This window comes from Festucalex cinctus, chromosome 1 (genome assembly GCF_051991245.1).
Source record: "Festucalex cinctus isolate MCC-2025b chromosome 1, RoL_Fcin_1.0, whole genome shotgun sequence".
Taxonomy (NCBI): domain Eukaryota; kingdom Metazoa; phylum Chordata; class Actinopteri; order Syngnathiformes; family Syngnathidae; genus Festucalex; species Festucalex cinctus.
In genome coordinates, this window is record NC_135411.1 from 32,434,015 (window position 1) to 32,458,702 (window position 24,688).

Here is a 24,688-nt window from a genome sequence, read left to right on the forward strand (position 1 = left end):
ATCCAGAAAACAGGTGAGCCATGGGGCGTGGTTGGCATGGTGGGCTTAGTTCCTTAGACACCCAAAATGAGATTTGGCAGAGGCATCTTTTGTTGAATTACAGGTATAATTCTTTAATTAAAATGTATTTATTATATACAAGTTTCCTCCTGTACACATCATTAAGCATATAATTCATACATGTATTTAAGCCAAGTTGTTAAAATGTCATAAGTCCTCTTATTTATGTTTAACAAATTTTATCATCATAAATCATGCATTTTCTACTAATTACTGTCTCAATTTCGATACTGTAAATGTATAGGATCGTATGTCAAGAAACGTTTCTTGGGAGTAGTAATATGGCGGCCTCGCAGCTTCAAAAGTTTTGGCCGACACCGGCTATCCAATCGTGGATCATCGCAAACATTTTAACCCAGAAGCGGAAACGTAGGGCGTGTCTTTGTTGCTGTTGGGGATAAAAAATTAAATAAAAAAAATAAAGCAACAACAAACCTACATATCAAATGGATGAGCTTCAGTGTGACATTTTCACGCATTACTGCTTTTTGTACATCTAGCATTTGATGCTCGCAGCGTCAACTTGTGACGTTGTGGGTCAGCTGACGTCTTCTCAAACTCACATGATTTCGGATTTTCGGGTTCGTCTTCTGCTTGCTTCGGATTGTGAGAGGACACTTTTGGAGAAGCCGGTTGGTTCCGCCATGGTGGATTTTTTGGGTCCATACAGAAAAGATCGATGACAAGTGCTAAGAGCTAGCTGTCTACCTGAGCTTAACCTTGTTTACCCTGTCTCTTCAAGAGGCGAATAAGAAAGTGACAAGAACTACCGCCTGCTCCGTAAGTGGACAAATACACATTTATAAGTTTAATTAATCATAATTCACGTTTACGTTTATTTTTACCACCAATTTTATTAAGTATTTTGTGTATTGTTTATTATTATAGTTTTTATGTGGGAAATTTATTGAAATAGATTACATTAGAACCTCAAATTACAAGCTTAATTGGTTCCGTGAGCCCGTTTGTAATATGAAACGTTCATAAGTCAAGGTCAGGTTTCCCATCGAAATGAATGCAATCCATCCATCATCCGTCCCAAACATCCAGCGCCAAAACTAAGTTATTCTTACTTTTATAAAAGGGACAGTAGGCTATGTATATATGTATGTATGTATGTTTGTATTTATTTATTTATTTTTAATGTTCATTCATTTTTTAAAACGAAGTGGATATTTGCTGTGGCCGGCAACCCACCACCTAGCACTTTTTTTTGCAGTGAATCTTGTGAAAATTAAAAGTACACTACAAGTTCTGCGGGAATGCATGCATACTATAGCGCCTACTACAGTTTCTAGACATTTATCTAGTAGGGTTTTTCCTGGCTCAAACTGAAGCAGAGGTGGTATCCTGACAATGATGGGCGACTACCGATACCAGGTATCGGTATTGGTTCCAGACCAGTTTTATTTTAAGGTATCTTTACTCGCAGTGGTGATCCATACCATTATCGGCCTCTCTCCTGCAGCTGTTTTACGATCAGGAACTTTAAATTAGGAATTATATGAATACAAATATATGAATGTAAATTTTCTCCAATTTCGACACTGTAAATGCAGTGTTTTCGTTGTATTCATTCAGCAGCGGCGCAACGCTCCTTAACTCCGACCCGCTGCTCTTTCGACCCAGCAAAAAATAAAATAAAAAATGCACCTTTTGTGTGCGCGACTTCTGAATTGAAGAAATTATCCTTCCAGTCAAATTTTGCTGTGCCACCACGCATTTCTGATTGGTGGGCGCTAGTTCCTGGTTGGCTGCTTCCTCAAGCCACTGTGAATGACTTGAGCGTGCATGCAGGAAGAACGCGGAAGAGAGTTGAGGCAGTATGTACTCGAATGTGGAGATTAAACGAGAAAGTGAATAAAAAGAGATAAAATAAAACACCAGGCTGCACTGTGATCTCCTGTCTCTTGCAGTTCATTTCGGACCCTGTTTAGTGATAGCTGCAAATTGCAATCAGTTAGGTGTTTGTACTAGTGTTGTTCCGATACTGTTTTTTGGCCCCCGATGCCGATTCCGATACCCAGGTTTGCAGTACCGGCCGATACCGATACCTAAGTTTTTTTGTTTTTTTTTTCCCTCAACATGAAAAAGCTGTCCTGCAATTGGTTCAGAGCATTCAAGAGCCAATAGGATATCTTAGATCAGCATGTGAACATGTCACATATCAGTTAATGTTGTGCACGAGCAAGACACAGCATGCTGCATCCATAATCCTATATTAGTGTTGGAATTAATGGTATCGGTATGTTGCTTGTGAGTACTCACCGATACCGATACCACTGTTTTAATGGAGTATCGGCACCTCTGCCGATACCAGTATCGGTATCGGAACAACACTAGTTTGTACATGGTGGCATGAGAGAATTCCACATCGGTGGAGGAAGCAAGAAAAACAACGGAAAATTGAAGTGTCTGTTGAGCAGCAAGACGGAGTGGAGTGGATCCACAACGCTAACCCACGGTGTAATCCTGGGGGGAGTTGGTCATCATTCTGCGAGGATTGATGAAGTAACTCCAGTCTCCAACTGCTGGACATTGGTGTAAATTTGGCAATTAAGTTCACAGCAGCCTTTGTGTGCTGGATGAGAGATGGCGAACACACTTTCACCAAACTGAGAGGGGGCGTTGGGCGAGTACGCCACCGTATGTGAATAGATTGTGGACGCCTGGGCTCGTGAAAGCCAGCATCATTGCTAAACAGCTGTAAGGCAATGAGACTGACTCCGATAATGACGAGCGGGAACCTGGCATGTTTAAGAAATCGCTCAGCTGTTCAATTCGGAAACAGAAAGTGAGGATGTTGATGTATTTGTGAATGAAGGCTGATCAAAAAATAAAGTGAGTGCATTGTTAAATTGTTGAATAAGTAGAAGAGAAGTTACTGCTTTGCTTGCAACCCATTTGTTTTAACAAGCATACGGCAATAACTAGGGGTGTGCTCAAAAAATCGATACGGCAATATATCGTTGCGGGCCTCATTACAATACATGTATCGATACGCAGGCGTCAGAATTGATATTGCTCGTTATCTTTAAATAGGCAGTTAACGTTTGCCTTTGCAGCTTACTTTGTACCTAAAAAATAAAAACCAGCAGCGTCTTTGAAGTTAATTGCCTTGAATTAATGCAAAAATAGCTCACCAGTGATTGGACACTGTGTCTTGCTAAGAAAAATGAAAACAGAGGAAGAATATCAGCATTTATTTACTTCTAAACTTAACATGGCACATGTGTCTTAATGTACCAATTTTTGTATATTTTGTTTAAAAACGAAATAGAATGTGTTACACGAAAAAAATGCCGTTTTTATTTCCTCAAATATTTCAAATAAGCACATTTTAGGGCTGTAATTTTAATACTTTGATATTTTTGCTCATATCGGCTCATGCATATTAATAAATTTTCCCGGTGTGTCTGTGAAAGCTGCTACTTGCTCTGTAATTCGTACACATTTAGACCAGGTATACCGCTAGCTGGGAAACCACAAGAGCTGCGAACAAAAATATTTTTGTCAGTCAGCATAATAAACATATGCTTTAGGTGCACATATGACTGTTCTGCAAGTAAATTAATGTAATATATCGGAATACGTATCGCCTTGAAGATCAAGTATTGGGATACATATGTATCGCGATACGTATCGTATCGTGAACCCTGTATCGTGATACGTATCGTATCGTGAGGTTGGCGGCAATACCCAGCCCTAGCAATAACGCGGTGCGCTTTTATGTAAAGCTCAAAGTTAGCGTAAGGTGGAGGTGGTGAACAAATTAGGTGGAGGTGGCCGCCTCCGAATTTTGTCCGTAGGAAAAACCCTGTCTAGTTAAGACAATTTAGGACAGATTATCTTAAAAGTAAATACGAACTAGTACATCTACAACAAATTGTATAATTTGATGTGTACAAAATCAACACACAAAACATAAAATAATACTAATCGTAATAAACACATCACTAACCAGACAAAATTTGACAGTGCTGACATTCTCCATTCTCATTCATTGCAATTGCTGTGCGAATGTGAATGTAACATATTTGGGGAGCGAGACGGGCAAATGGCTTTTCAATTAATTTCAATGGACAAAATACATTTGATATATGGGTACAATGAGTTAGGAGCTTGGAATTAAACTCTTAAGTCAATATTTTGTAATAATTGTTGATCCTTTGAACCGAGGTATTTCACAGACATGTTACTAAGACACTTAAAAAGACTTTTACATTGTGAAAAATGGATGTCACCTTGTGCCCTGAGCATCCTGTCGTCTCGTCATCAGATGTTGTGACGCTAACGCATGCTTCCAAATGGGTCCTGACGGCAAGAAGATGATGAACGTCATCGTCCTGGGCGTGGCCTTCATGTTCATCTTCACCGCCTTCCAGACGTGCGGCAACATCGAGGTAGGCCAGTTGTGCGTCAACCACGTGTCATTCCAAACAACATGCTCCACGCCATGCCATGACATTCTCCGCTTCACTCTGGGAGTTCGCGAACGCTGACGCGTCTTGGTTCTTACAGCAAACGGTCATCAAGAGCTTCAACAGCACCACCTTCCATGCCAGCGGATACACCAGGTAAGACTGCACACATGCTGCATACATATACATATGCTGTGGATATAAAAAGTCTACACATCTCTGTTTAAATGTCATGTTTTTGTGATATAAACAACATGAAAAACAATGAGCAAACAGAAGGAGACAGGATGGAAAGGACTGAAAAGCGCCCCGAGATCTTAAAGGGATTACACCATGGTATTTTAAGACCTTCCAAAAGTTAACTATAGGTATATAATGATTATATCTGACCTTTGACACCATTGCGATGTAATTTTTTATCAAATATTAGGTGTTTTGCTGGTTATTTTTGTAACGCGGAAGTAAAACGCCCGGTTCAGTAAAACCCCGCCTCTCCCCGTGTAATTGCCGCGCCCCCGGTGAGCCGACTGCAGTCTGCTGTTGGAGATCTGCGTTTAAGCACTCCTCTGAATGCAAGCCAAGAATTCTTCAATAAACATTTGAAACAAAATGGCTCCTTGCTGCAAGAAATCGTGGAAGAGGAGGGGAGGAGATGGAAGAAGAGAGAGGAAAGATGCAAGAGGGAAGGAGGAGGGAAAACAAAACAAGCAAACCTGAGCTGGTTTCGAACCTGGGACTTGCTGCTTACAGAGCAAGCACGCTAACCACTATACTAGTCATTCAGTTAGGTTGAACAGTGCAAAAGTTTTCTCGGTGTCAGCCAGAATTGGGGGATTTTAAGACAGCCAATTGTCATTGCACTTTGGCATTGCAAATGTGAAGGATATTTGATTGGTTTGAATTTATTTGGACAGAATGTTTACTGATTAAGGCTACTTTTGTCACTATCCCATGGAGGGCTCAGAGAAAGTGGGCATGCATTTAGTCTGCAGAGGTGGTATGGGGGTGGGTCCGCACCTTATGATGTCAAAGAGTGCAAACAGCTCGCTTTCTCAGGTTGGGAGGATCTGGTGCTTGGAGAACAGAATAACCAAGAATTTCTCAGATAAGGGCGAATGGAGGAAAACACCACTTTGGTCATGTTTTTGGTGAGGAATTAGCATTTTAACATGGTTAAAAGTTCCAAAAAGTTAACTTTTCATGTTGCTGTTCTTTTAAATCAGAAGGGAGGACATGAGAAAGGAAAAAAAGAGACAAGGCTCGACCCATGCTCCCAAAGGGGAGCATAGTTCAAACCTGGAAAAAAACTCGCATATACCAAGATAAAACAATAGCTTAAAAATTGACGAAATGGAGCGTTGCTAATGATTAAGCGCGACATCGCAAGGGAAACACAGTCAGGCTGGAACATAAAATGTGTGAAAAATGAAACGGATGTACACTAGCGTGTGTTTGTGTGCGTGGCGCAGCATGGCGGTGATCTACGGCGTGTTCTCGGCGTCCAATCTACTGGCACCATCGGTGGTGGCTGTGGTGGGCGCGCAGCTGTCCATGTTCTTCAGCGGGCTGCTGTACAGCGCCTACATCGCCGTCTTCGTGTATCCGTACACGTGGAGCTTCTACACGGCATCCGTGCTGGTGGGTTTGGGTGCCGCCGTGCTGTGGACGGCGCAGGGCAACGTGCTGGCGCTCAACTCGGACCCGCGCACCATCGGGAGGAACAGCGGCGTCTTCTGGGCACTGCTGCAGTTCAGGTGCTGCTCGTGTGTGGAGTTTGTACGCGCAGATGTTTGGTTATTAAGATTGCGTACATGTATGTTTGCAGTTTACTGTTTGGAAACCTGTTCATCTTCTTCGCCTGGCGCGGACACGAGCACATCACTGGTAGGAAGCGGCTGGTTGTGCACGTTCGTATACGCCCCCCCTGCAAGTGTTGAACACGTGTGACTGCATGCGCAGACAAGGACCGGCAGACGGTGTTCATCTCCCTGACGGTCATCAGCCTGGTGGGCTGTTTCCTCTTCTTCCTCATCCGGAAGCCCGACAACGAAGCAGAAGCCGAAGCCGCTCCCGGTGACCAATCGGAGGCTCCGCTGCTGCCGCCCTCCGACTCGGGCGAGAGTGTACTCGGGTACCCGTCGATATGAGGAGGGGGCGGATGATGTTGACAAAGTGCTTTCAATGTCTTCTGGTTGCCATGGTGACCTGGCCCTGCTTATTGACCCTCTAATGACACCACATGTTGGGCAGTGTGATGCGTCACCATGGCGACGCAGGGTAGTGAGTGTGCCGGATCACTCTCAATGTGTTTATTTTTTCATGCCTAACACCAAAAGTAAAAATTTGGTTTCTTCTAGTTTAAAGCCAAAATACACAGCAAACTTTAAAGGGACAGTGTGTGTGTGATTTAGTGCCATCTAGTGATGAACTAATTAAATGCAGTCATATTGAAGCTACAAGTGCCTCAGAGAGACCACAGTTCACAAGGCTACAACCAATTACTACCAGTTATTATTTGGAGTGATCGAGCAGCCAGGTAAGCAGGAGCAGCGGGAGAAGTTAGCAAAAGCTAGCAAGAGCAATGGTGGGAGCCCGAATCACAGGACTTGGAGACCACCACCTGCAGGTCCGAGTTGTGGAAGGGAAGTGGCGGTCGACTCAATGGCTGCAATCACCACCAGAGGCTACCTATGTTCGGGTATCTGTAGCAGACAAATGGTGGCCAAAAATGTCAGCCTCCTGTATTAGCGGTTACTAGACCTTGAAATGAATAGTGTTTTTTTTAATTAATTAATTATTGTTGAACGATTAGGTGGCACTAAATGATACAGACGGCTTACAGAAGATTTGATTTTGGTTGACAGATAGGTGCAAATGACTTCCTTTCTTCCAACGCAAAACTGAGCAAATAGAGATCCTGACATTGATGTCACCGGTCCCAAAATGGCCGGTAGCACAACCATTTTGGCGTGATAGAAAACACATCTGCTACTTTGAGTAAACGGCAAACGCCACACTTAAACAATGATTGACAGTTGTTATGGCCAGCTGCCACAATGAGAGGAGGGGGGAAAAAAGCAGCATACTCCAGACTACCAAAAGAGAAACCAATGCGTAGCCAATGTTGCACTTGGTACATGGTGGCCAAATCAGCAGATGCTAACTGTTAGGCTAGCACATGCAAAATGTGGGACAATCTGTTTATTTCATTTTTGCTGGTACGGTTTAATAGATATTACACAGTTGAATTTAATAACTGACCAACACCATAAAGAAGACTTTTTACGGAATAAACGACGACCACGGCCAATTTAGCAGTTGCTAACAAACATAACACTGGCAAGACTTGCGTCAAACTGCCAACTCCGATGGAATTTTGAGCACACATAAAGGGGAAGTAAATGTAAATTCTACAAAGTTGTAAAGCCTTTGTATGATCAGATTTGAAAGCACTCACTGGCAATAGAGGGGGTAATTCCATGTTATCAGTAGGGGTGTCACGATAAAGGCAATATCATGATATCGCGATATTAAAACTGCTGCAATATTGTCGTCATGTACACAATATTTAAAAGGAACACATTTGTTAAAAAAAGTCAGGTTGATTTCCATTTGTGCAGTTCTAGCACCCTCTAGTGGCTAGTTTATTAGTGCAATTAAATTTTCATTAGGGATGTTTTGGCCTTCATTGTTTAAAATCTATGCAAATTGTCAGATAAAGAGGACCCGAATTTGCTTGTGAAGCGATCAATGTGTGCTTGCATTCCCAAGTAAGTGCCTCAATATTTTTATTAGCGATTGTAGGTGGTGTATATGCATTGCTGTTATGGACCAAAGCACAATATTGTGCTTTTTTTTGTTGTTTGTTTTGTTTGTTTGTTTTTTAATATGAGCTCTCTTATTTATTTATTTATTTATTTATTTATTTTTTTTATTTTTATTTTATTTTTTTTACAATATTGTGATCTTTTTTAAATATCGTCAATATCGTGATAATTATCGTATTGTGACCTTCATATCGTGATATTGTTATATCCCTAGTTATCAGTGCCGCCAAGTTGGGAAAAAAAACCTTCCTGACACTTAATCGGGCAATTCAACTTGTCCACCTCGCGCATGTATATCAAGTCCTTTTTTTTTTTTTTTTTTTTAAAGAGCTCAGAATTGTTCATTCGGTAGTCTTACCGATTCAACGTCTTATCATCATTGCTCTTTTTTTTTTTTTTGTGTGTGTGTGTGTATGTGTGCATGCGTTTGCGTGTGCGTTTGCGTGCGTGCGTGCGCGTGCGTGTGCGTACAAATACGTATAAATTTATACTCATTAATTCGCCTAAAACCTTATAAATATCCCATTACCCTTCGCCTTAACCAGGTACTTCAGAATCTTGCCAGAGTCGTGAGGTTCAAATGGTCAGGAGACCAGAGAAAAGGTCAGAAAAAATAAAGAGAAAAGAAAGATAAATCAAAGTGAAATCCAGCACCGACCAAACACTTCCTGCCTTCCCCATTGTTACAAAATCAAAGTCTTACGCCAACCCCGGAAGCCTCTAAATTCCAGCAAATTAGCGAGATCTGGTTCCGGAACTATAGACAAGTCTTTTTCCCATTTTAAAGTCGATAAATACGTTTTATTTGTGTATAAAAATAACTTATATATTTTTGATATTTTCTTTATTGTTGTTGGAGAAAGCTTTAATATATCTTTAGCTAAGACAGGCAGTTGGAGCGTATCCTGAAGTGTTGGGATTTGTTTCTTAACCATATTTTTAACTTGCAGATAATGTAAGAAATTTCCGTTTTTTATTTCATATTTTGGGACCGAGTTTGTATACGATATAAACTTATTATCTGAGAAAAGATGATGAAGGTGTGTAATTCCTTTCTGCTCCCATAAGCTTAAATGGAACGACTGATTATTAAGTTGAAAGTCGGGGTTATAAGAGATTTTTCCCGATTCCGTTGAAGTTGATTTGCCAGGAATTTACCTGATTTATTATTATGTTCAAAATTATTATATCTCAACTGTTGTATTATAAACTCTGTCTTTTTAGATAACATGTTATCTAACTGTATTTTTATATTCTGTAGTTCTATCCATATTTGATTATTTGGGTTTAATACATATTCATCCGTTAGTTGTTTAATTTTATCTTCCAGGTATTTTTCTAATTTTTGATCCTGTTTCTTTTTATAAGTTGAATATGATATAATTTTCCCTCTAATTACCGCTTTCCCTGCTTCCCAGAGAAGAGATGGAGATATATTTGGAGAGTCATTTATTTCCAAAAAATCTGCCCATTCCCTTCTAATAATTTTATCAAACTCTACGTCTTTCAGTAATGAGATGTTAAAACGCCATATCGGGGGAGGTTTAAAGGTAGAGTCAATTTGTAGAGTGAGGGAGACTGCTGCATGATCACTTATAATTATAGAATGTATTTTTATAGCAGTTTTAGCAACAATAGAATTATTTGTAAGGAAAAAATCAATTCTTGAGAATGATCGGTGCACAGCAGAGAAGAAAGTAAATTCCTTCTTAGTTGGGTTTTGAAGTCTCCAGCCATCGCTGAGGCCAAAATCCTCCATATATTCATCTATTACTTTAGCGGATCGTAATCGCCTTGTATATATCATATTATTAGAACGATCTATTAACGGGTTTAAGACCGTGTTAAAATCACCTCCAATAATAATAGTAGAATTTGTTGCTAAATCGAGTAACCGAGAGAAAAATTCATGGAAAAAATCCGGGTCATCATTATTTGGGGCATATAAATTACCAATTGTATATACTTTATTAAATATAGTTACCTGGATAATAATATATCGGCCCTCTAAATCTATTACTATATTATTTAGAGTAAAGAATAAATTCTTGTGTATAAGTATAGAGACACCTCTTTGTCTACTATTATAGGAGGCAGAGTAAACTTGACTAAAATTTTTATCTATAAATAATTTTTCTTCTGATTTTTGTAAGTGGGTTTCTTGTAGGAGACAAATATCTGCCTTAAATTTTGAGAGATGGTCTAAAATTTTTATTCTTTTTGCCTGGGAGCGAGCGCCACACACATTCCAGGAGACCAGAACTAATTTCTGCATACAAGCAATATAGACTCAGTCTTATGTATACATCTATATGAGCTGCTTATTAATATTAACATATTGTAGGATAGCAAAAGAGTAATTAGGCAATTTATATCATTTATATAAAGAGAGAGATAACAAGTAGATAAGTATAATAGTGAAGAAACGAGGGTGGAAGTGAGTGTGAAGGAAATCTGTGGGGGATTCAACATAACAATACACCAGTAAATAGTGACCTAAGCGAGATTATTATTTTTATTATTTTTTATTTTTATTTTTATTTTGTAAGAATACATTTTTATATTATTATTATTATTATTATTATTATTATTATTATTATTATTATTATTATATAGCCTATACATGATATAAATTCATATTCTCAGTTTCGTAACCCATTATCCATACATATACATACACATATATATACACATATACATATACATACATATACATACGTCAAATAATCACACAATACTCGGCTCTACCAATTATCAGTTAGAACAGCCAAGGGGTCGAGGTTGGGTTTCGGAATAGCTGGCCGTCGATATATAATTTATCAACGACCATCGAAGTCCGTTTACCCTCCTGTCTATTTTGTTTCATTATCGGAAACAGTACTTTTCGCCGCTCGTTTATCTCTCTTGGGAATTGATCATACATCCCGAAAGATGTCCCTTTGAGCTCCCGTCCTTTACTTTTTACCACTTCTTTATGTTTAAAATGTTCGAACTTAGCAATAATAGGACGGGGCTTATTGCCCTTACGAGCTCCGAGCCGGTGTACACGGTGAAAAGAGATATTATTTACCGTCTCCTGAGGGATCTTTAGCGATAATGTCATACATTTTTTTATCTCGCTCTCTGGATTATCTGGGGTATTTTCGGATATACCTGAAAATATTAGATTTTCCCGCATACTACGGGATTGAACATCTAAGACCGTTTCCTTTAGCATTTTATTTTCCTTTTTAATCGTCTCCAACTCGGCTGTGACAGCTACGAGAGAGGAGCGTAGCTCGGAATTATCTCGTTGGAGATCGCTTACCTGTTGGCTAACGAATTCCAAACTTGCCTTTAATTCTTTGACGTCCTCGCGGATAAGACAGAGGACGTCAAGTTTTTTATTTATGGAATCCAGCATACTCACCGATACGTCGGCGGTTGCTAAATCAGCCGTATCTGTTGACGAGTCATTTTTCCTTTTTTTCGAAGGATTATCACGACTAGCCACCAGATCATCCATCGCGCAGCTATAAAAATAATCGGCAATAAAGCGTTCGAGGTCGTCCACACTGGATAATATTTCCGATCTTTCTTAGAAAAGAAAAAAATCGAATTTATCTAGTCGTTAAATTCGGGTTTAATTAGAAATATAAAGCTAATTCTATTTTATCAGCAGGGCGCCGCCATGTTAGATTTTCCCAGTCTCGCTACCGGTCTCGCGATAGTTACAGCATCTCGCGATAGCTCTGCTGCCTCCTAGCTCTATATCATGTCCTTTTCATCAAAGTGGCTGTCAATGTTCTTGGGCGTAAAGTTGCTGGATAAACGCTAGTTTATGCCCTCCATGCCATTGTAGTCTATTAACGCTGCACAAATAATTTCCTGCCGCAAGGGGGCATGTTCATAGAAAGTCACGTGACGTCAGGATCTGTATTGGAGAATTTGTGTTAACAGTTACATTACCTTTTCTCAGCATCTTGTCTCCCCCCACCCCCCTCTCTGAATTTGTTTCCTTGGCAGCTCGCCTCTCTCGAACGTCTGTTCTCAAGCCCTGGATGCTTTTGGTACGTGCACAGATTTCAGCCAACACAGACAAACACAAAAGCATGTAGCAGTGTGGTCGTCCCTCGTTTGCCTCGATCAGCATTCGCGTTTTGCATTTTTGTTCAAATTTTCCTTATATCGACGATTATTTTCTATATTTGTTGTGGTGATGTCACTCTGCTCCACAGTGCGGGCGTGCAAGATGTTTGTAACCAAGGAGATGCTGCTGCTCAGCCTGTCCATCGCGTACACAGGTGACTCGCTACTTCCCGTCATGTGACGCCCCCCCCTCAAGATCACTGATGTCACGGCACGTGTGTCGGCAGGCGTGGAGCTGACGTTCTACAGCGGCGTGTACGGCACGTGCATCGGCGCCATGACGGATTTGGGCCCGGATGCCAAGAGCTTGATGGGGCTGTCGGGCATCTGCGTGGGCCTGGGCGAGATCCTAGGCGGGGGCACATTCGGCGCGCTCAACAAGGGCGGCGGCCGCCTGGGCCGCAATCCCGTCGTGCTGCTGGGCCTGCTTGCGCACTACGTGGCCTTCTACCTCATCTTCATCAACATCGCTGACGACGCCCCGCTGGCGCCTGAGGAGGGAACCCAGCTCGTCGCGTTCATACGGCCCAGGTTGATACCAACTCAAAACAGTAGTTCACTCCACTTTGTGAAGTAATGTGTGCTCATTGTCTGCCTCAGTAACAAGTCTTTGACATTTACAGTAACGCTGAGGCACAATTTAGAAAAAAAATGATGTTGAGTTAGATGCTGATTCCAAAAGTGCAGTCAGCTTTTTTTCTTCACAATTGAGACTATTAATATCTGCAAACAGAAAGCTAAAATAGTAAGAATTAAGAGGATATTCTCTTAAAGGGATACTTGACTCATTAAGCCATTTCCAGCAGTAAAAAATATGTTGTCCAGAATTAATTTGATAACTTCATTATTTTTCATGTACAATTAATACTTAAAAAAAAAAAAAAAAAATATTTTTTTTTTATATATAACTGTATTGCAATTGACATAGCAAACATGACAAGTGGCAACAGTGAAGTTTATCTTTGCATGTATGGATCCATCAATACAAATATGATTTAACGTCACAAAAGCGAAAGGATCAATCAATAATAAAGAATTACGAATTCCAGAAATATTCAACCAAAGCACAACTAATACCGCTAAAATACATTTTTCCACTTGCTGTCGACTGAAGATGATGTCAGCTGTGTGCTGAGGAAATTGGCAACAACCAATCACACCTGTTTTCTGGGTTTGGTCAGCAAACTGAGCCATGATTGGTCGTTACCTGTTTCCTCAGCGCAGGTGATGTCATGTCATCCATCTACAGTTGACAGAAAGTGGCAAAATTTGTTTTATTTAAAAGTATTGATTGTTTATGAAAAATAATCGTTATCACATTAATTATAGACAATATCTTTTTACTGTTGGTAATTGCTCAATGAGTCAAGTATCCCTTTAACCTTGTAACCTTGGGCATACCAAGGTGTTTTTCTTTCTTATATACATACATACATACATATACATCATACACTGGGAACTAGGGTGTGATATTTATTTTAGACATGTAGTAGTTTTTCACTCAGGAAATTCTATTTAAACTGTGTAAAATTTACTTGGAAATTTCTGAGTGAAAAGAACTTTACGAGTTCTTTTTTTTCCCCATGTAAAGATCACTTCCCGTTTTTTTTTTGTTTTTTTTAACAGTGTGTTTTTTAAGAAAATGGGGAACCTATAGCTCAAAAACTTGATGTGATAGAGAATATGGAAGCCCAAAAGTGTCAAAATTCAATAAATAAAAAGGCCTTTTTGAAATAACTATCCTTTTGATAAATAACATACAATGATGTAATATGACCATTAAATTGTAAAATGAAGCATTAGTGTTATGAAAAGTGTTCATACTGTTCTTTAATATGTAAAATATATTTTTATTTTTATTAAATATTTCATAATGATTATTCTAACAACGTCATACTTTTTAAAAAATAATGACATTTAATTTATTTTTCAAGGTTTTATAAGATAAGAAAACTGTAAAACGCCATTATGTAAAAGAAGACCATTGTGGAAAAGGACATTATGAAATAAAATCTGACTTTGTAAAAAAAAAAAAAAAAAAAAAAAAAAAAAAAAAAAAAAAAAAAAAAAAAAAAAAAAAAAAGTTTTCTGATCTTATAAAACTTTGAAAAATAAATAAAATGTCTTTTTTTTTTAAAGTATGATGTTAAATTAATCGTTATGAAATATTTAATCAAAATAAAATACGTGTTACATATTAAAGAATAGTATAACACTTTTCATAGTATTACTAACACCCCATTTTAAAATTTAATGGCCATATTACATCATTGTCTGTTATTTATCGACAGGATAGTTATTTCAAAATGACCTCTTTATTTATTGAATTTTGACACTTTTGGGCTTCCATAAGAGAAAACCTAAAGTCAGTTTTGGATTCTGCACCCAAAAATGAGTTCCATTATTACCTCTTTGGCTGCTGCTGATTTAGTAGAGTAGAAGAACAAACATTAACAGTAGAAGAAGAGTGTCTTTTGAGGGAATGCAAAACAAGCTCAAGGGAAACAAATTAAGGTAGCATTTTTAAGAAAATAAAAATAAATATATAAAGACATAATAAAGGATCAGATAATGGCTCGTTTTCCGTTTTTCAATTTCCAATTTTAAATGAGAAATGGAGACAGCGACGCTGCCTCCCTGTGGACAGAGGAGGAACGGGCCTTAGACACGTGAATATCTGAAGACTTTGTGTGAGTATCCCAAAACAGCGTGGTTTGTCTCAAAAATCAATGCGCATTCGCAACGATCCTCAAAAACGCACATTTGGGAACACACACACAAAATAATTTTTAAAAAAAGACGTAAAAATCGTGGATATATTTGTGGATCTGAAAAACATGAAAATCCCAAATGTATTTGTGTGAATAATTTTAAGGCAAATCTCTCCCCATTCTCGACAGCAATTCCACTTTCTCATGTGAGCCCAGTTGGAACTTCTTTGCCCAACCTGTGCCATAAATTGGATGTCAATATATGATGTCATAAATGAGTTTAGTTCATGAAATGTGCATGTCTGTGTCAGTGTGGGCGTGGCATTGCTGTGCAGCTTCCTGTTGGGCTTGGGCGACAGCTGCTTCAACACGCAGCTGCTCAGCATCATCGGCTTCACCTTCCGCGACAACAGCGCCCCCGCCTTCGCCGTCTTCAAGTTCATACAGGTGAGAAGTTTATATTTAGAGGTGCAACAAATAATTGTTTGGATTGCAATGTTGACCAAATAATTGTTTAGCGTTTTAAGTGGTGCTTGTCAAAGTATGTGGATTGTCAGCCTTGTTTGTTGTGTTTGCTCCTAAGTCCATCCTTGCGGCGTTGGCCTTCTTCTACAGCAACTTCCTTCTGCTACACTGGCAGCTCCTCATCATGGTCGTGCTCGGATTCGCCGGCTCGCTCACCTTCTTTGTCGCCGAGTGGCGGGCGCAGGCCGAAGCGGTCGAGGGCTCCCACTACAACACTATCTGATGAGGACAATGATCCACTTGACACGTTTCCACCTCCGCCAAATCTGCACGTTCACTTTATAGACGCACCGAGGCATGATGGGAAATGCCGCTGGTTGCTGGCTGAAGTTGATTTTATTTTTTTAACAATACTTCGGGAATTATTGAAGTTCGCATGAGAAGGGAAATCGCAGACAAAACTCTGTGTTTACCTCCAAAGGTGAACAATTAAGAGGATGAAATAAAGATTATACGAGCAATAATTTGGTGTGTTTGAGAGCGGTTCAGCATTCAAATGCCCGTCGAGATTCGATTTGCATTATCGCTGATGCATTTCATCACCAAGCCACCGAAATGCACTACCTAAATAATTGTAATTGCTGATAGAGAGGCCACAAAGCACTACTTTTATCTAAGTTAAGTTCCTGAAAATTCTAACCCTATGAGTGAATTAAGGAGCAATCAATTGGTGAACCGTAAATATGAACAGATTCCAGACACAAAACTGTTTCCATAGTAAGCAACAACTAATACCATGCTGCAATTCTGCTTACCTTTTGGTTTTCACATCATGCTTTGACTAAAGTATAATTCAGTCCATTTTTTGATAAAACACATTTCACTGTAATGAAATTCATGTATACACAGCAGTGTACAATAGCATACACTCCAGCTATGATAGAAGAAAAGTGAAATAACTATTTTTTTTTTCTTTCTAGTTAATTGGCTTAGTCTTTGGATGAGGAAGTTTGAGTGAATTCTCTCAATTGTGACGTCATTATTGGTCAAAACTGAGAAGGCTTTACCTTCTCAAAGACGTTAAGAAATCAAGATTTGCTACAAAACTACAGATATTCAAGGACCCAAGTTAAAGCACTCCACAATTTTTCATTTTGTTTTTGGTGCACTTGTCAAAAAATTCTGACTTTTATTCTTGGAAAATGACGAGGAATACAACCTCTGTCTTTTTTTGTTCTTGTATTTTGGGGCCTATGGGGTAGATGGCACGGACTTCCGGGTTTCCACACATCAGCGCCGCGCCGTTTCCGGCCACTGCTGGCCGCGTTCCAACACTTGTACCCCGTGAGGCACAAAGTCTGAAGCGCAAATATTGGGACAGAGCAAACCGGAAACAAAGCTGATGTGCAAAAAGTCGGAAGTCCCGCCTCCTCCGTTGCATATATGCCCTACTGTGGATGGTGTATTATGGCGTATGGTGGAGCCAAGGTTTTGTTTTTTGTTTTTTTGTTGTTGTTGTTGTTGTTGTTGTTTTTTTGTGGGGGTTGTTAGACCAAAGATTCCTGTTGGACACGCGCTCACACGACGACCACCAGATGCCAAAAGCTGCGCGTCATCAAGCAGCTGGAAGTGTGGAACCGACCTGTCACTGGTGCACGCCCACCTGATATGATGATTTCACTACTGAAGTGTTCAAATTCATCTTTTTTGTATTTAAATTGTGTTTTTGATGGTGTGCCGCCATGTCAGTGCAGGCTTGATTTGGTTATGTATGCGAATCGATTGATTTTATGGAAATGTATAGGAAAGCTTCAATGAAACTTCTTCGTCTCCATTTGGATTCTTGATAAAGTTTTTTTTTTTCAGGTTTTTTTTATCCAATGATCTTTTTGTCTGTGTGATTTTAGTTCACATTGTAATTTGTCAAGATAGGCTATGACTTCATTAATATTTTTTTAGTCCATTTTCCAAAAACAAAATGGCTTGGAAATTGAAGCGGGTCATTCAAGCAGACGTTCCGATGCGGTTTGCGGCCCTCGGACTCCCTCGTGTTGCCTAGCGACGCCGGACGCGAATGCCATCTCCCGGCAACGAACGCGCACACAACCAGCGGCGTTGTTGGTATTTAACGATGAGGCTGGAGGACGACGACGCGACCTTCTCGGACCTGCTCGATTTGAGTTTCGGCGGCCCCCGCGTGGGCGCATTGGACTTGGGTTACTTGCATCGGCTGCTGCTGGCGCTGCTCAACCGCTTGGGCATCCGAGACGTCAGCGCCGCCGAGCGAACTCGCGGGTCGGAACTTCTGGAACGCGTGCGGGCATGCGAGGACGGACTGGAACAGGTTGGACGTCCGCTTCGGCTTAGGGTTCTTTATTGGTCCTGGTCAGATTGTAGAGCGCGTGTAGCCGTTTGGCAGCGCAGGAATGTACGCAATTGTATACGTGTGCGTACCCGGCAGGCGCTGCGGCTCGCGCAAGACCTCCAGGAGCAGATGTCAGCCATAAAGCTGCGTGCCGAGGAACTTCACCTCCGCCAGCAGGTCTGTAGCCATTTCCCCAAAGTCCTGATTGCGGTTCCAGTCGTTAAAAGGCTTTATCACCGTCCGCAGGGTCTCGCGTCCGCCTCATGGCTGGACGAGCTGAAGGACGCGGGCGCGCGGCTGAGAACTCGCGTGGACACGCTAGAGGCGGCAAAGGCGGACGGGGAGCAGATTGACCTCCTGCGGCGACTCATCGGCGACACGGGTGCGTTTCCTGTGCGCCCAGCGAGTCGACCTAAATCGCTCACTTTGTGTTTTCACATTCGTTCAGACCGGCGCGAGGCTTGCAGACATCTGGACGAGCGCGTGAGGCTCCACGAGGACGCCATCGAGCGGCTAACTAAACAATGTTGTCAGGTGGGCGACGCTGCTCCCTAACGGTCGTTGTAGTTGTCCACTGTAGGATACACTGCTGTGCTGTGATGACGTCATCGCTTTGAAGTGATTTAAAGCGTCCGTCTGACCTCACGCAGCTGGACGACCTCCAAGGGGCCTTGGACCGCATGATGCCGTCTTTGACCTCCGAACCCTCCCACCGGAGAGGTCGCAGCCCGAACGACCTAGGCGGGAAGTTGAGTCTCCTGCTGGAGCGCAAGTTGGCAGATGGCGTGCGGCGGCAGGTGGAGGAAGACGCCAAGGTCAACGAAACAAACGCACCTGGATGCGTGTGAGATGTCATTGATTGCGTGTGTGTGTGTGTGTGTGTGTGGGGGGGGGGGGGGGGGGGGGGGGTTGCGTGTTTTGGCATTTGTGTGTGTGTGTCATGAGTCGGAACCAGTGTTGCCGGTAACGTTACTCAAAAAAATTTGCTTTAGTCTAACACGTTACTTTATTCTACAAAATAGTCTGATTAAAGTTACTGTCCAGAAATTCAAGGCGTTACTCCACATTTTCCTGAAGAAGGCAAAATATCTCACTGTTGTAAAAGTCACAAACAACTGCCGCTAACTACGAAGATGAGGCGGAAAGTCATTGATCACCACACTGAATTCAGCCATGGTCTGGTCGTGAATGGTTTGCACATTCAAAACAAAAGTGATGATACTTTTACTACGTTTTATTAACCGACAGGCAACAACAAAAGTGTACATTATGGACCATAAAAGTGGTAAAAATAATTTATTTCCATTCTAAACTGGTCCGTGAAGCATTATGGGATGAGGTCGTCTCCGCCCTCTCGCCAGGGGGAGTGACGTCAGACAAGTCACGTTTTCAACATGCACGAGTCGACTCAAGTGTTCACACTTGGAATAGCGGAACAAACAATCGAGGAATTAAGGGGATTTTCATTTTCAACCTGTATAGATTTTTATTTTTTGTTTTATAAAAAGTATTTATGTTACAAGAAGTCAAGAGAGACTGCCTATTTTGTTTTTCATAAAAAAAAAAAAAAACTTTCAATAAAGTATTTGGAACTCCGTTTCTACCGCATTATTTTTATGTTGAGATGGTGTTGTTATCGGCAGCTGCTGAAAGTAACTAAATAAATAACATTTGCTCTAACTTAGTTACTTTTAAAATCAAGTAATCAGTAACGTAATTTAGTTACTTTTAAAACCAAGTAATCAGTAAAGTAACTAAGTTACTTTTTCAAGGTAACTGTGGCAACACTGGTCGGAACTCACTCAGGTAGATTCCGAGATATTACATAAACATAAACATGCTTGTGCCTGGATGCAGTGTGTGCACATAGGCTATATATGAATGTGTGCGTTGTGTACATGCATGTGTGTGCGCGCATGTAGCTGACTGGCGGGCAGGCATCCATCTTGAAGCTTCAAAGTGAGTGTGACAAACTCCAAGAGGCCATCAGGCGTCTCAGTGATGACAACAAACACAAACACATCCACATCCTGGTAAACAAAACACACACATGCACACTCTATTAAAACCAAGTATGCACTGTTATAAACACACTACTCAAACAGTATAAACATGCTGAAACGCTGTCACACAGTTACAAACCTGCCATACACACACCATTAGTATGCTCCATGCTTCTATGACATCATTATTATACAGGTATTAACATACCAGACACTGTTACACTATTGCTAACATATTGAAGTATTAACACAGTTATAAATATACACAAGACACTCCTTGACTCCATCGTTATCATGCTGCAACCCTCTATTACGCCACTATTATTGTTATTACACAATTATTACACTGTTATAAAGCCACTAGGAGTTATGAGACTTGTAATATCTCTTTCGACTATAAGAAGTAGCAATACATTGTAAATGTGACAGAAAGTATAATGGGATTTCCATAGCAACTGCTGAGGACCACCGAGGAGCTACAGGAGAACAAAGTCGACAAACGCTCGCTTCCTGCCGAAGTCGTAAGATTCTTGTGTCGGAATACATGGCATACCTCCGATATACCGACGATGCGTGATGGAGGTGTGTGAATGCATGTGTGCGTGGGTGCGCATTTGTGTACGTGTTGTAGAAGAAGCAGCTCGACGAAGCTCAGCAGAAGAACTTCCAGTGGAGCCGCGAAAAGCTGCGCAGTCCGGTGGATTCTCAGCAAGACGCCGGCGATGTCACCGCTGCTGGGATCAGGAAGTAAGTTGACACGTAGTTCACTATTGAAGAAACCTGTTGCAGTGATTAGGAAGTTCGGGATGAGTGAATGATTCACACATAAATGCAATTTTCAAACTGTATTGTGTTTAGAGAAGTTAATGACAATCATAATTAACTAAATAATAACCATGCAGTGTGTGAGCAGTAGTGGTATATTTTCTAATTAATTGGGTATTAAAAATAATAATGGTGTTATAGAGGCAAGTAGCATGTTAATGATCTCTTGTATGTTTATAACCATGTACAGTTCGAAAGTATACCATGTTTATAACACTAATAACAGTGCAGTGTTACCAATAGTGTAATAGAGTCTAGCATGTTTATAACCATGTAATAACAATAACAATGGTGTAATAGAGGCATGGATTACGTTAATGTGTAAAAGAGTATCAAGAATGAGTAAATGATTCCAAATGCAGCCATTGCTTTTGGAACAATTCATTGATTCCCAACTTGCAAATTGCTACAACAGGATTTATCTAGGTTCACTATGTCAAATAGTTAGCTGATAGTCACTTTGGTTGATTTGGCAAATAACTACTACAAAAACATCTGGGGAGCAGTAGGGAATGAGTGAATGAATTGGCATTCATTACATCACTTCCTGTTGTTGCTTGCTTGTGTGCATGTGTACAGACAACTGCTGGAAACACATCATTGTCTGTCATGTGACCGCCACGTTATTCGACATCTTCACGCACACGCAACGTGAGTCCTTCTGGGAACACTGACACACACAGGTACACGCAGACACACGCAGACTTGCTGTCAATCATCTTTTGTGTGTGCGCAGTAAAAATGTGCCAGGGGCGTGGCCTAACGGCAGCACCGTTAGCAGGCCTTTGACGGACTTGACGCACTTCAGGTGTGGAACCTCAAGTTCAAAATTGAAGTTGAAAGTTGTGCGTTGCAATGTGCTGCAGCAGAAGGAGGTAACGTAAGGTGTCACTTGCAGGTACCCCCCAGTGTCCCGCAGCTGCGGCGGGGGGCACACGGTGACCTCAACCCCCCAGCGCCGCCTAAGTGGGTGGAGGCCCCACAGCCAGACAATGGCGGGCTCCACTGTGCCGGTAGAACTGCTGCCACACACGCACTATATATATGTTACCCGCTCCAGCAAAAAGGTCCGCTTGTCGGCAGGATTAATCTCGAGATAATGGGCGATATTAGACAGTTGCACATTTTTTGTCCATTTTGAGATTTCTCCACAAATAGCTTCCTTGAGGTCCCTAGTGTCATTTCCAAGCAGCACAAAAGTCAAAATTGTAATAGAAGTTTATGAAAATAAGCAATTATTAGAGAGTCTGCATCGTAACTAGGGGGTGTTTTTAGCTTAGCTGCTAGCTATAGCACCAAGCCTTGGGCAACTGTTTAGAAACAACCCGAATTTCCTAGCCTCAAACGTAATTCACAAATGATTTATATAAATGTTGTGAGGATATACGCGGATCTGGTAATGGATGGAAGGACATAACAACAACAAAAAAGTCGAAATACACCATTCAGCACGAAAGTGAACAGAACAGTCAGTCAGCCTACCTGGAGCAGAAGCTATGTTGTCATCGCTCCACATACCGGAGAATTGAATCCAATATTCTCTAGTATCTCTTTCTTAATGAATCGATTTCTACTTTTAATTCAAATGACTATGTTCACACATACTAAACCATATCCAATGAGAGACGAACTCGGACGAGCAGCTGCAGGTACCCCCGCAGAGCAGACTGACCTGCCACTCGCTCTTTCACTTTAGAGCGAGTCGAGAAGTTATGACATGCGCCATTGCCTTGTATGTAATGTTGGCTTATTGTAAATACTAATATGATCTTTTGATCGCTTGTCGATGTTGTCAAATCCATACGACACCGTTACACGCCGCTTCAGCGGTGTGTCACAAATGAGGTCTGCTTGCTCCGCAAATATCACTACACATTTTTTCACTTTATGCTCTTTTAAGTGGGATGGCTTGAACATAAAAATAACCTATAAAATCTGAAACAACAAATGAATGTAACTAACTTGAAGATGAAAAATGGTCCTCTCAAAAGAGTCACAATGACACCCCGTGACCCCGCCCAAAATGGACACAGGCTGTATTGACTTGTAAATACAATAGTGTCCCTCGTGTATTACTCAGGGTGAGGTGGTGGGACAAAACAAACAAAAAAATGTTAAACCATCACATTTTCATTTTTTCATGAGACCAAAAGCATTTGAGACATCACATCCATGATAAGTTATCAATAAAGCACTTTTCACAGGCCACATCAAATGGCAAATCATCTTTTAATTGAGACAAAATTATGAAATCAAATTTCCTACTGTGGTAATATGACCTCATTTATGCAAAAAAAAAATATCACAAAGAACAGCAATAAAATAAGAAAACTTTGGCTGATGCCTCAGAACATAAATTGTAAGCTGAATGTGATCTTCAAAGTTGAGGCTGATTTCATCTCTTGAGAGGTCAAACTTCCAAAACGTTTAAAGGGTTCAAATCTCGGATGATGACCTTGCCTGCTATTGGAATTGACTTTCCATTAATATTTTAACAGTTCCTGAAAATTGGTTCATGTCTTTTTCCTAAGGTACTGGTTGCTATGGACATTTGAAAGATGCAAGTACCAAAACTTTAAAGCCCCTTTTCTCAAAACTAGCGATTTCAACCTTCCAACATTAAAACTGCTGTAACGTTGTCATTTTTTTAGCTACATCCACGTATTATATATCATTTTAAAGGGAATTAAGTGCAGAATTCGAATATATCAATATCTCAATTTTGATTTTTTGGCACATGAGGACCCTTTTGCCACATATATTACACCTGTTGTGCAATGAGATAAATAAGCAAAAACAACCCTCTCCCAAAAAACACATACATAGTAATGAATATGCACGTGTACGCATTCCATGGGCCTTAGTTTGTGCACACTTGCCTGAAGTAAATTCATTCAGAATTGGAACAATAGTACGAGGAAATACCTGAAGTTGTGTTCATTGAGCTGTGATTCTTGGAAGTCATCAACTTCCTGCTACCGTGACTCAACACGGACGAGCATACACCACACAGATCGCTGCTGATATCGTTTATGGGTGCCCTAGGTTGAAAAGTCAGATATGGTGACTCCACAGCCCGAGCCTAACAGTTTTGCATGGGCTAAATTTTTTATTTTTCAGTATTTTTTGTCTGTGGTGGGTGATATTTGAATGGCAATGTGTGAAGGTTGCTTGAGATCTTTGGCGAACTGCCGTTTTCATGCAAAGGCAATAATAATTTGTCAACTTATTTGAACGACAAGTCGAGCATTCAAATTTGCCACACACACACACAGAGTCATTCCCCCATTTGCGATCACTAATCAGTCAACGGCCATCTTGAATATAGTGGACCATAAAGTTGACATGGATGCTGAAATGAGGAATCGAGTCCTCCCAAATCAAATCCTGTCTCAGGATTTTGAATGGATTTTTTTTTTAAGGAACTATCTCAGTCTGCCATTTTGACTCTTAGAGCATTTTATTATGCATGAAAATTAACTAATTTTAGGATTTACAAACTAAGTAAGAAATAAAAGACAAATAATCTTAAAACAAGATTAATAATTACTGTTACATAGTAAATAATTATCATAAAATCAATAAGAATTTATGGCTTGATATAAGCGTTTAAGTCTCGGTTAGATTTTGGAATGTGAAAATCCCTTTTGTTGTTGTCGTTTCAGTGAGTTTGTCCCTTCCCGACTGACCAGTGACTTCCTCGGGTCGTGACCCCGGCACATTGACATCACGTTAATAAGCCCCTCTCTCTCTGTCCAGTGGATTCTCTCTCATGTGAATCTTTACAATATCAATAAAGTTGACTTGAAACAACGTTTGCTGTCCTGCTGTCTTTTCTATTACTCCAATCCAGTGATGTCTGTAACCCGTTGCAAAGTAGCAC

The 24,688-nt window shown here is 40.6% G+C and overlaps 2 protein-coding genes across 5 annotated transcripts; both read left to right on the forward strand.

Moving 5' to 3' along the window:
- Positions 1-464: 464 nt before the first annotated feature.
- Positions 465-16,136, forward strand: mfsd11 (major facilitator superfamily domain containing 11). Its single transcript, XM_077530475.1, has 11 exons — positions 465-840; positions 4,340-4,463; positions 4,582-4,637; positions 5,951-6,235; positions 6,307-6,365; positions 6,441-6,612; positions 12,314-12,357; positions 12,526-12,591; positions 12,664-12,967; positions 15,459-15,594; positions 15,731-16,136. Exons 2-11 carry the CDS (start codon positions 4,368-4,370, stop codon positions 15,893-15,895), a joined length of 1,383 nt encoding a protein of 460 aa, XP_077386601.1. The 5' UTR covers positions 465-840; positions 4,340-4,367; the 3' UTR covers positions 15,896-16,136.
- Positions 16,049-24,618, forward strand: LOC144024297 (uncharacterized). Of its 4 annotated transcripts, XM_077530488.1 has the most exons (12): positions 16,049-17,956; positions 18,074-18,154; positions 18,224-18,359; positions 18,426-18,511; positions 18,628-18,792; positions 19,900-20,010; positions 20,433-20,501; positions 20,612-20,727; positions 21,385-21,456; positions 21,542-21,613; positions 21,704-21,818; positions 24,471-24,618. In XM_077530488.1, the coding sequence occupies exons 1-12, from the start codon at positions 17,687-17,689 to the stop codon at positions 24,471-24,473; spliced, it is 1,296 nt and encodes a 431-aa protein (XP_077386614.1). In that variant the 5' UTR covers positions 16,049-17,686; the 3' UTR covers positions 24,474-24,618. The 4 variants fall into 4 exon arrangements, with proteins under 4 accessions (XP_077386614.1, XP_077386628.1, XP_077386635.1 ...); XM_077530502.1 differs by lacking the exon at positions 18,628-18,792; XM_077530509.1 differs by lacking the exons at positions 21,542-21,613; positions 21,704-21,818 and having other exon boundaries at positions 21,385-21,488.
- The last annotated feature ends 70 nt before the right edge of the window (positions 24,619-24,688 follow it).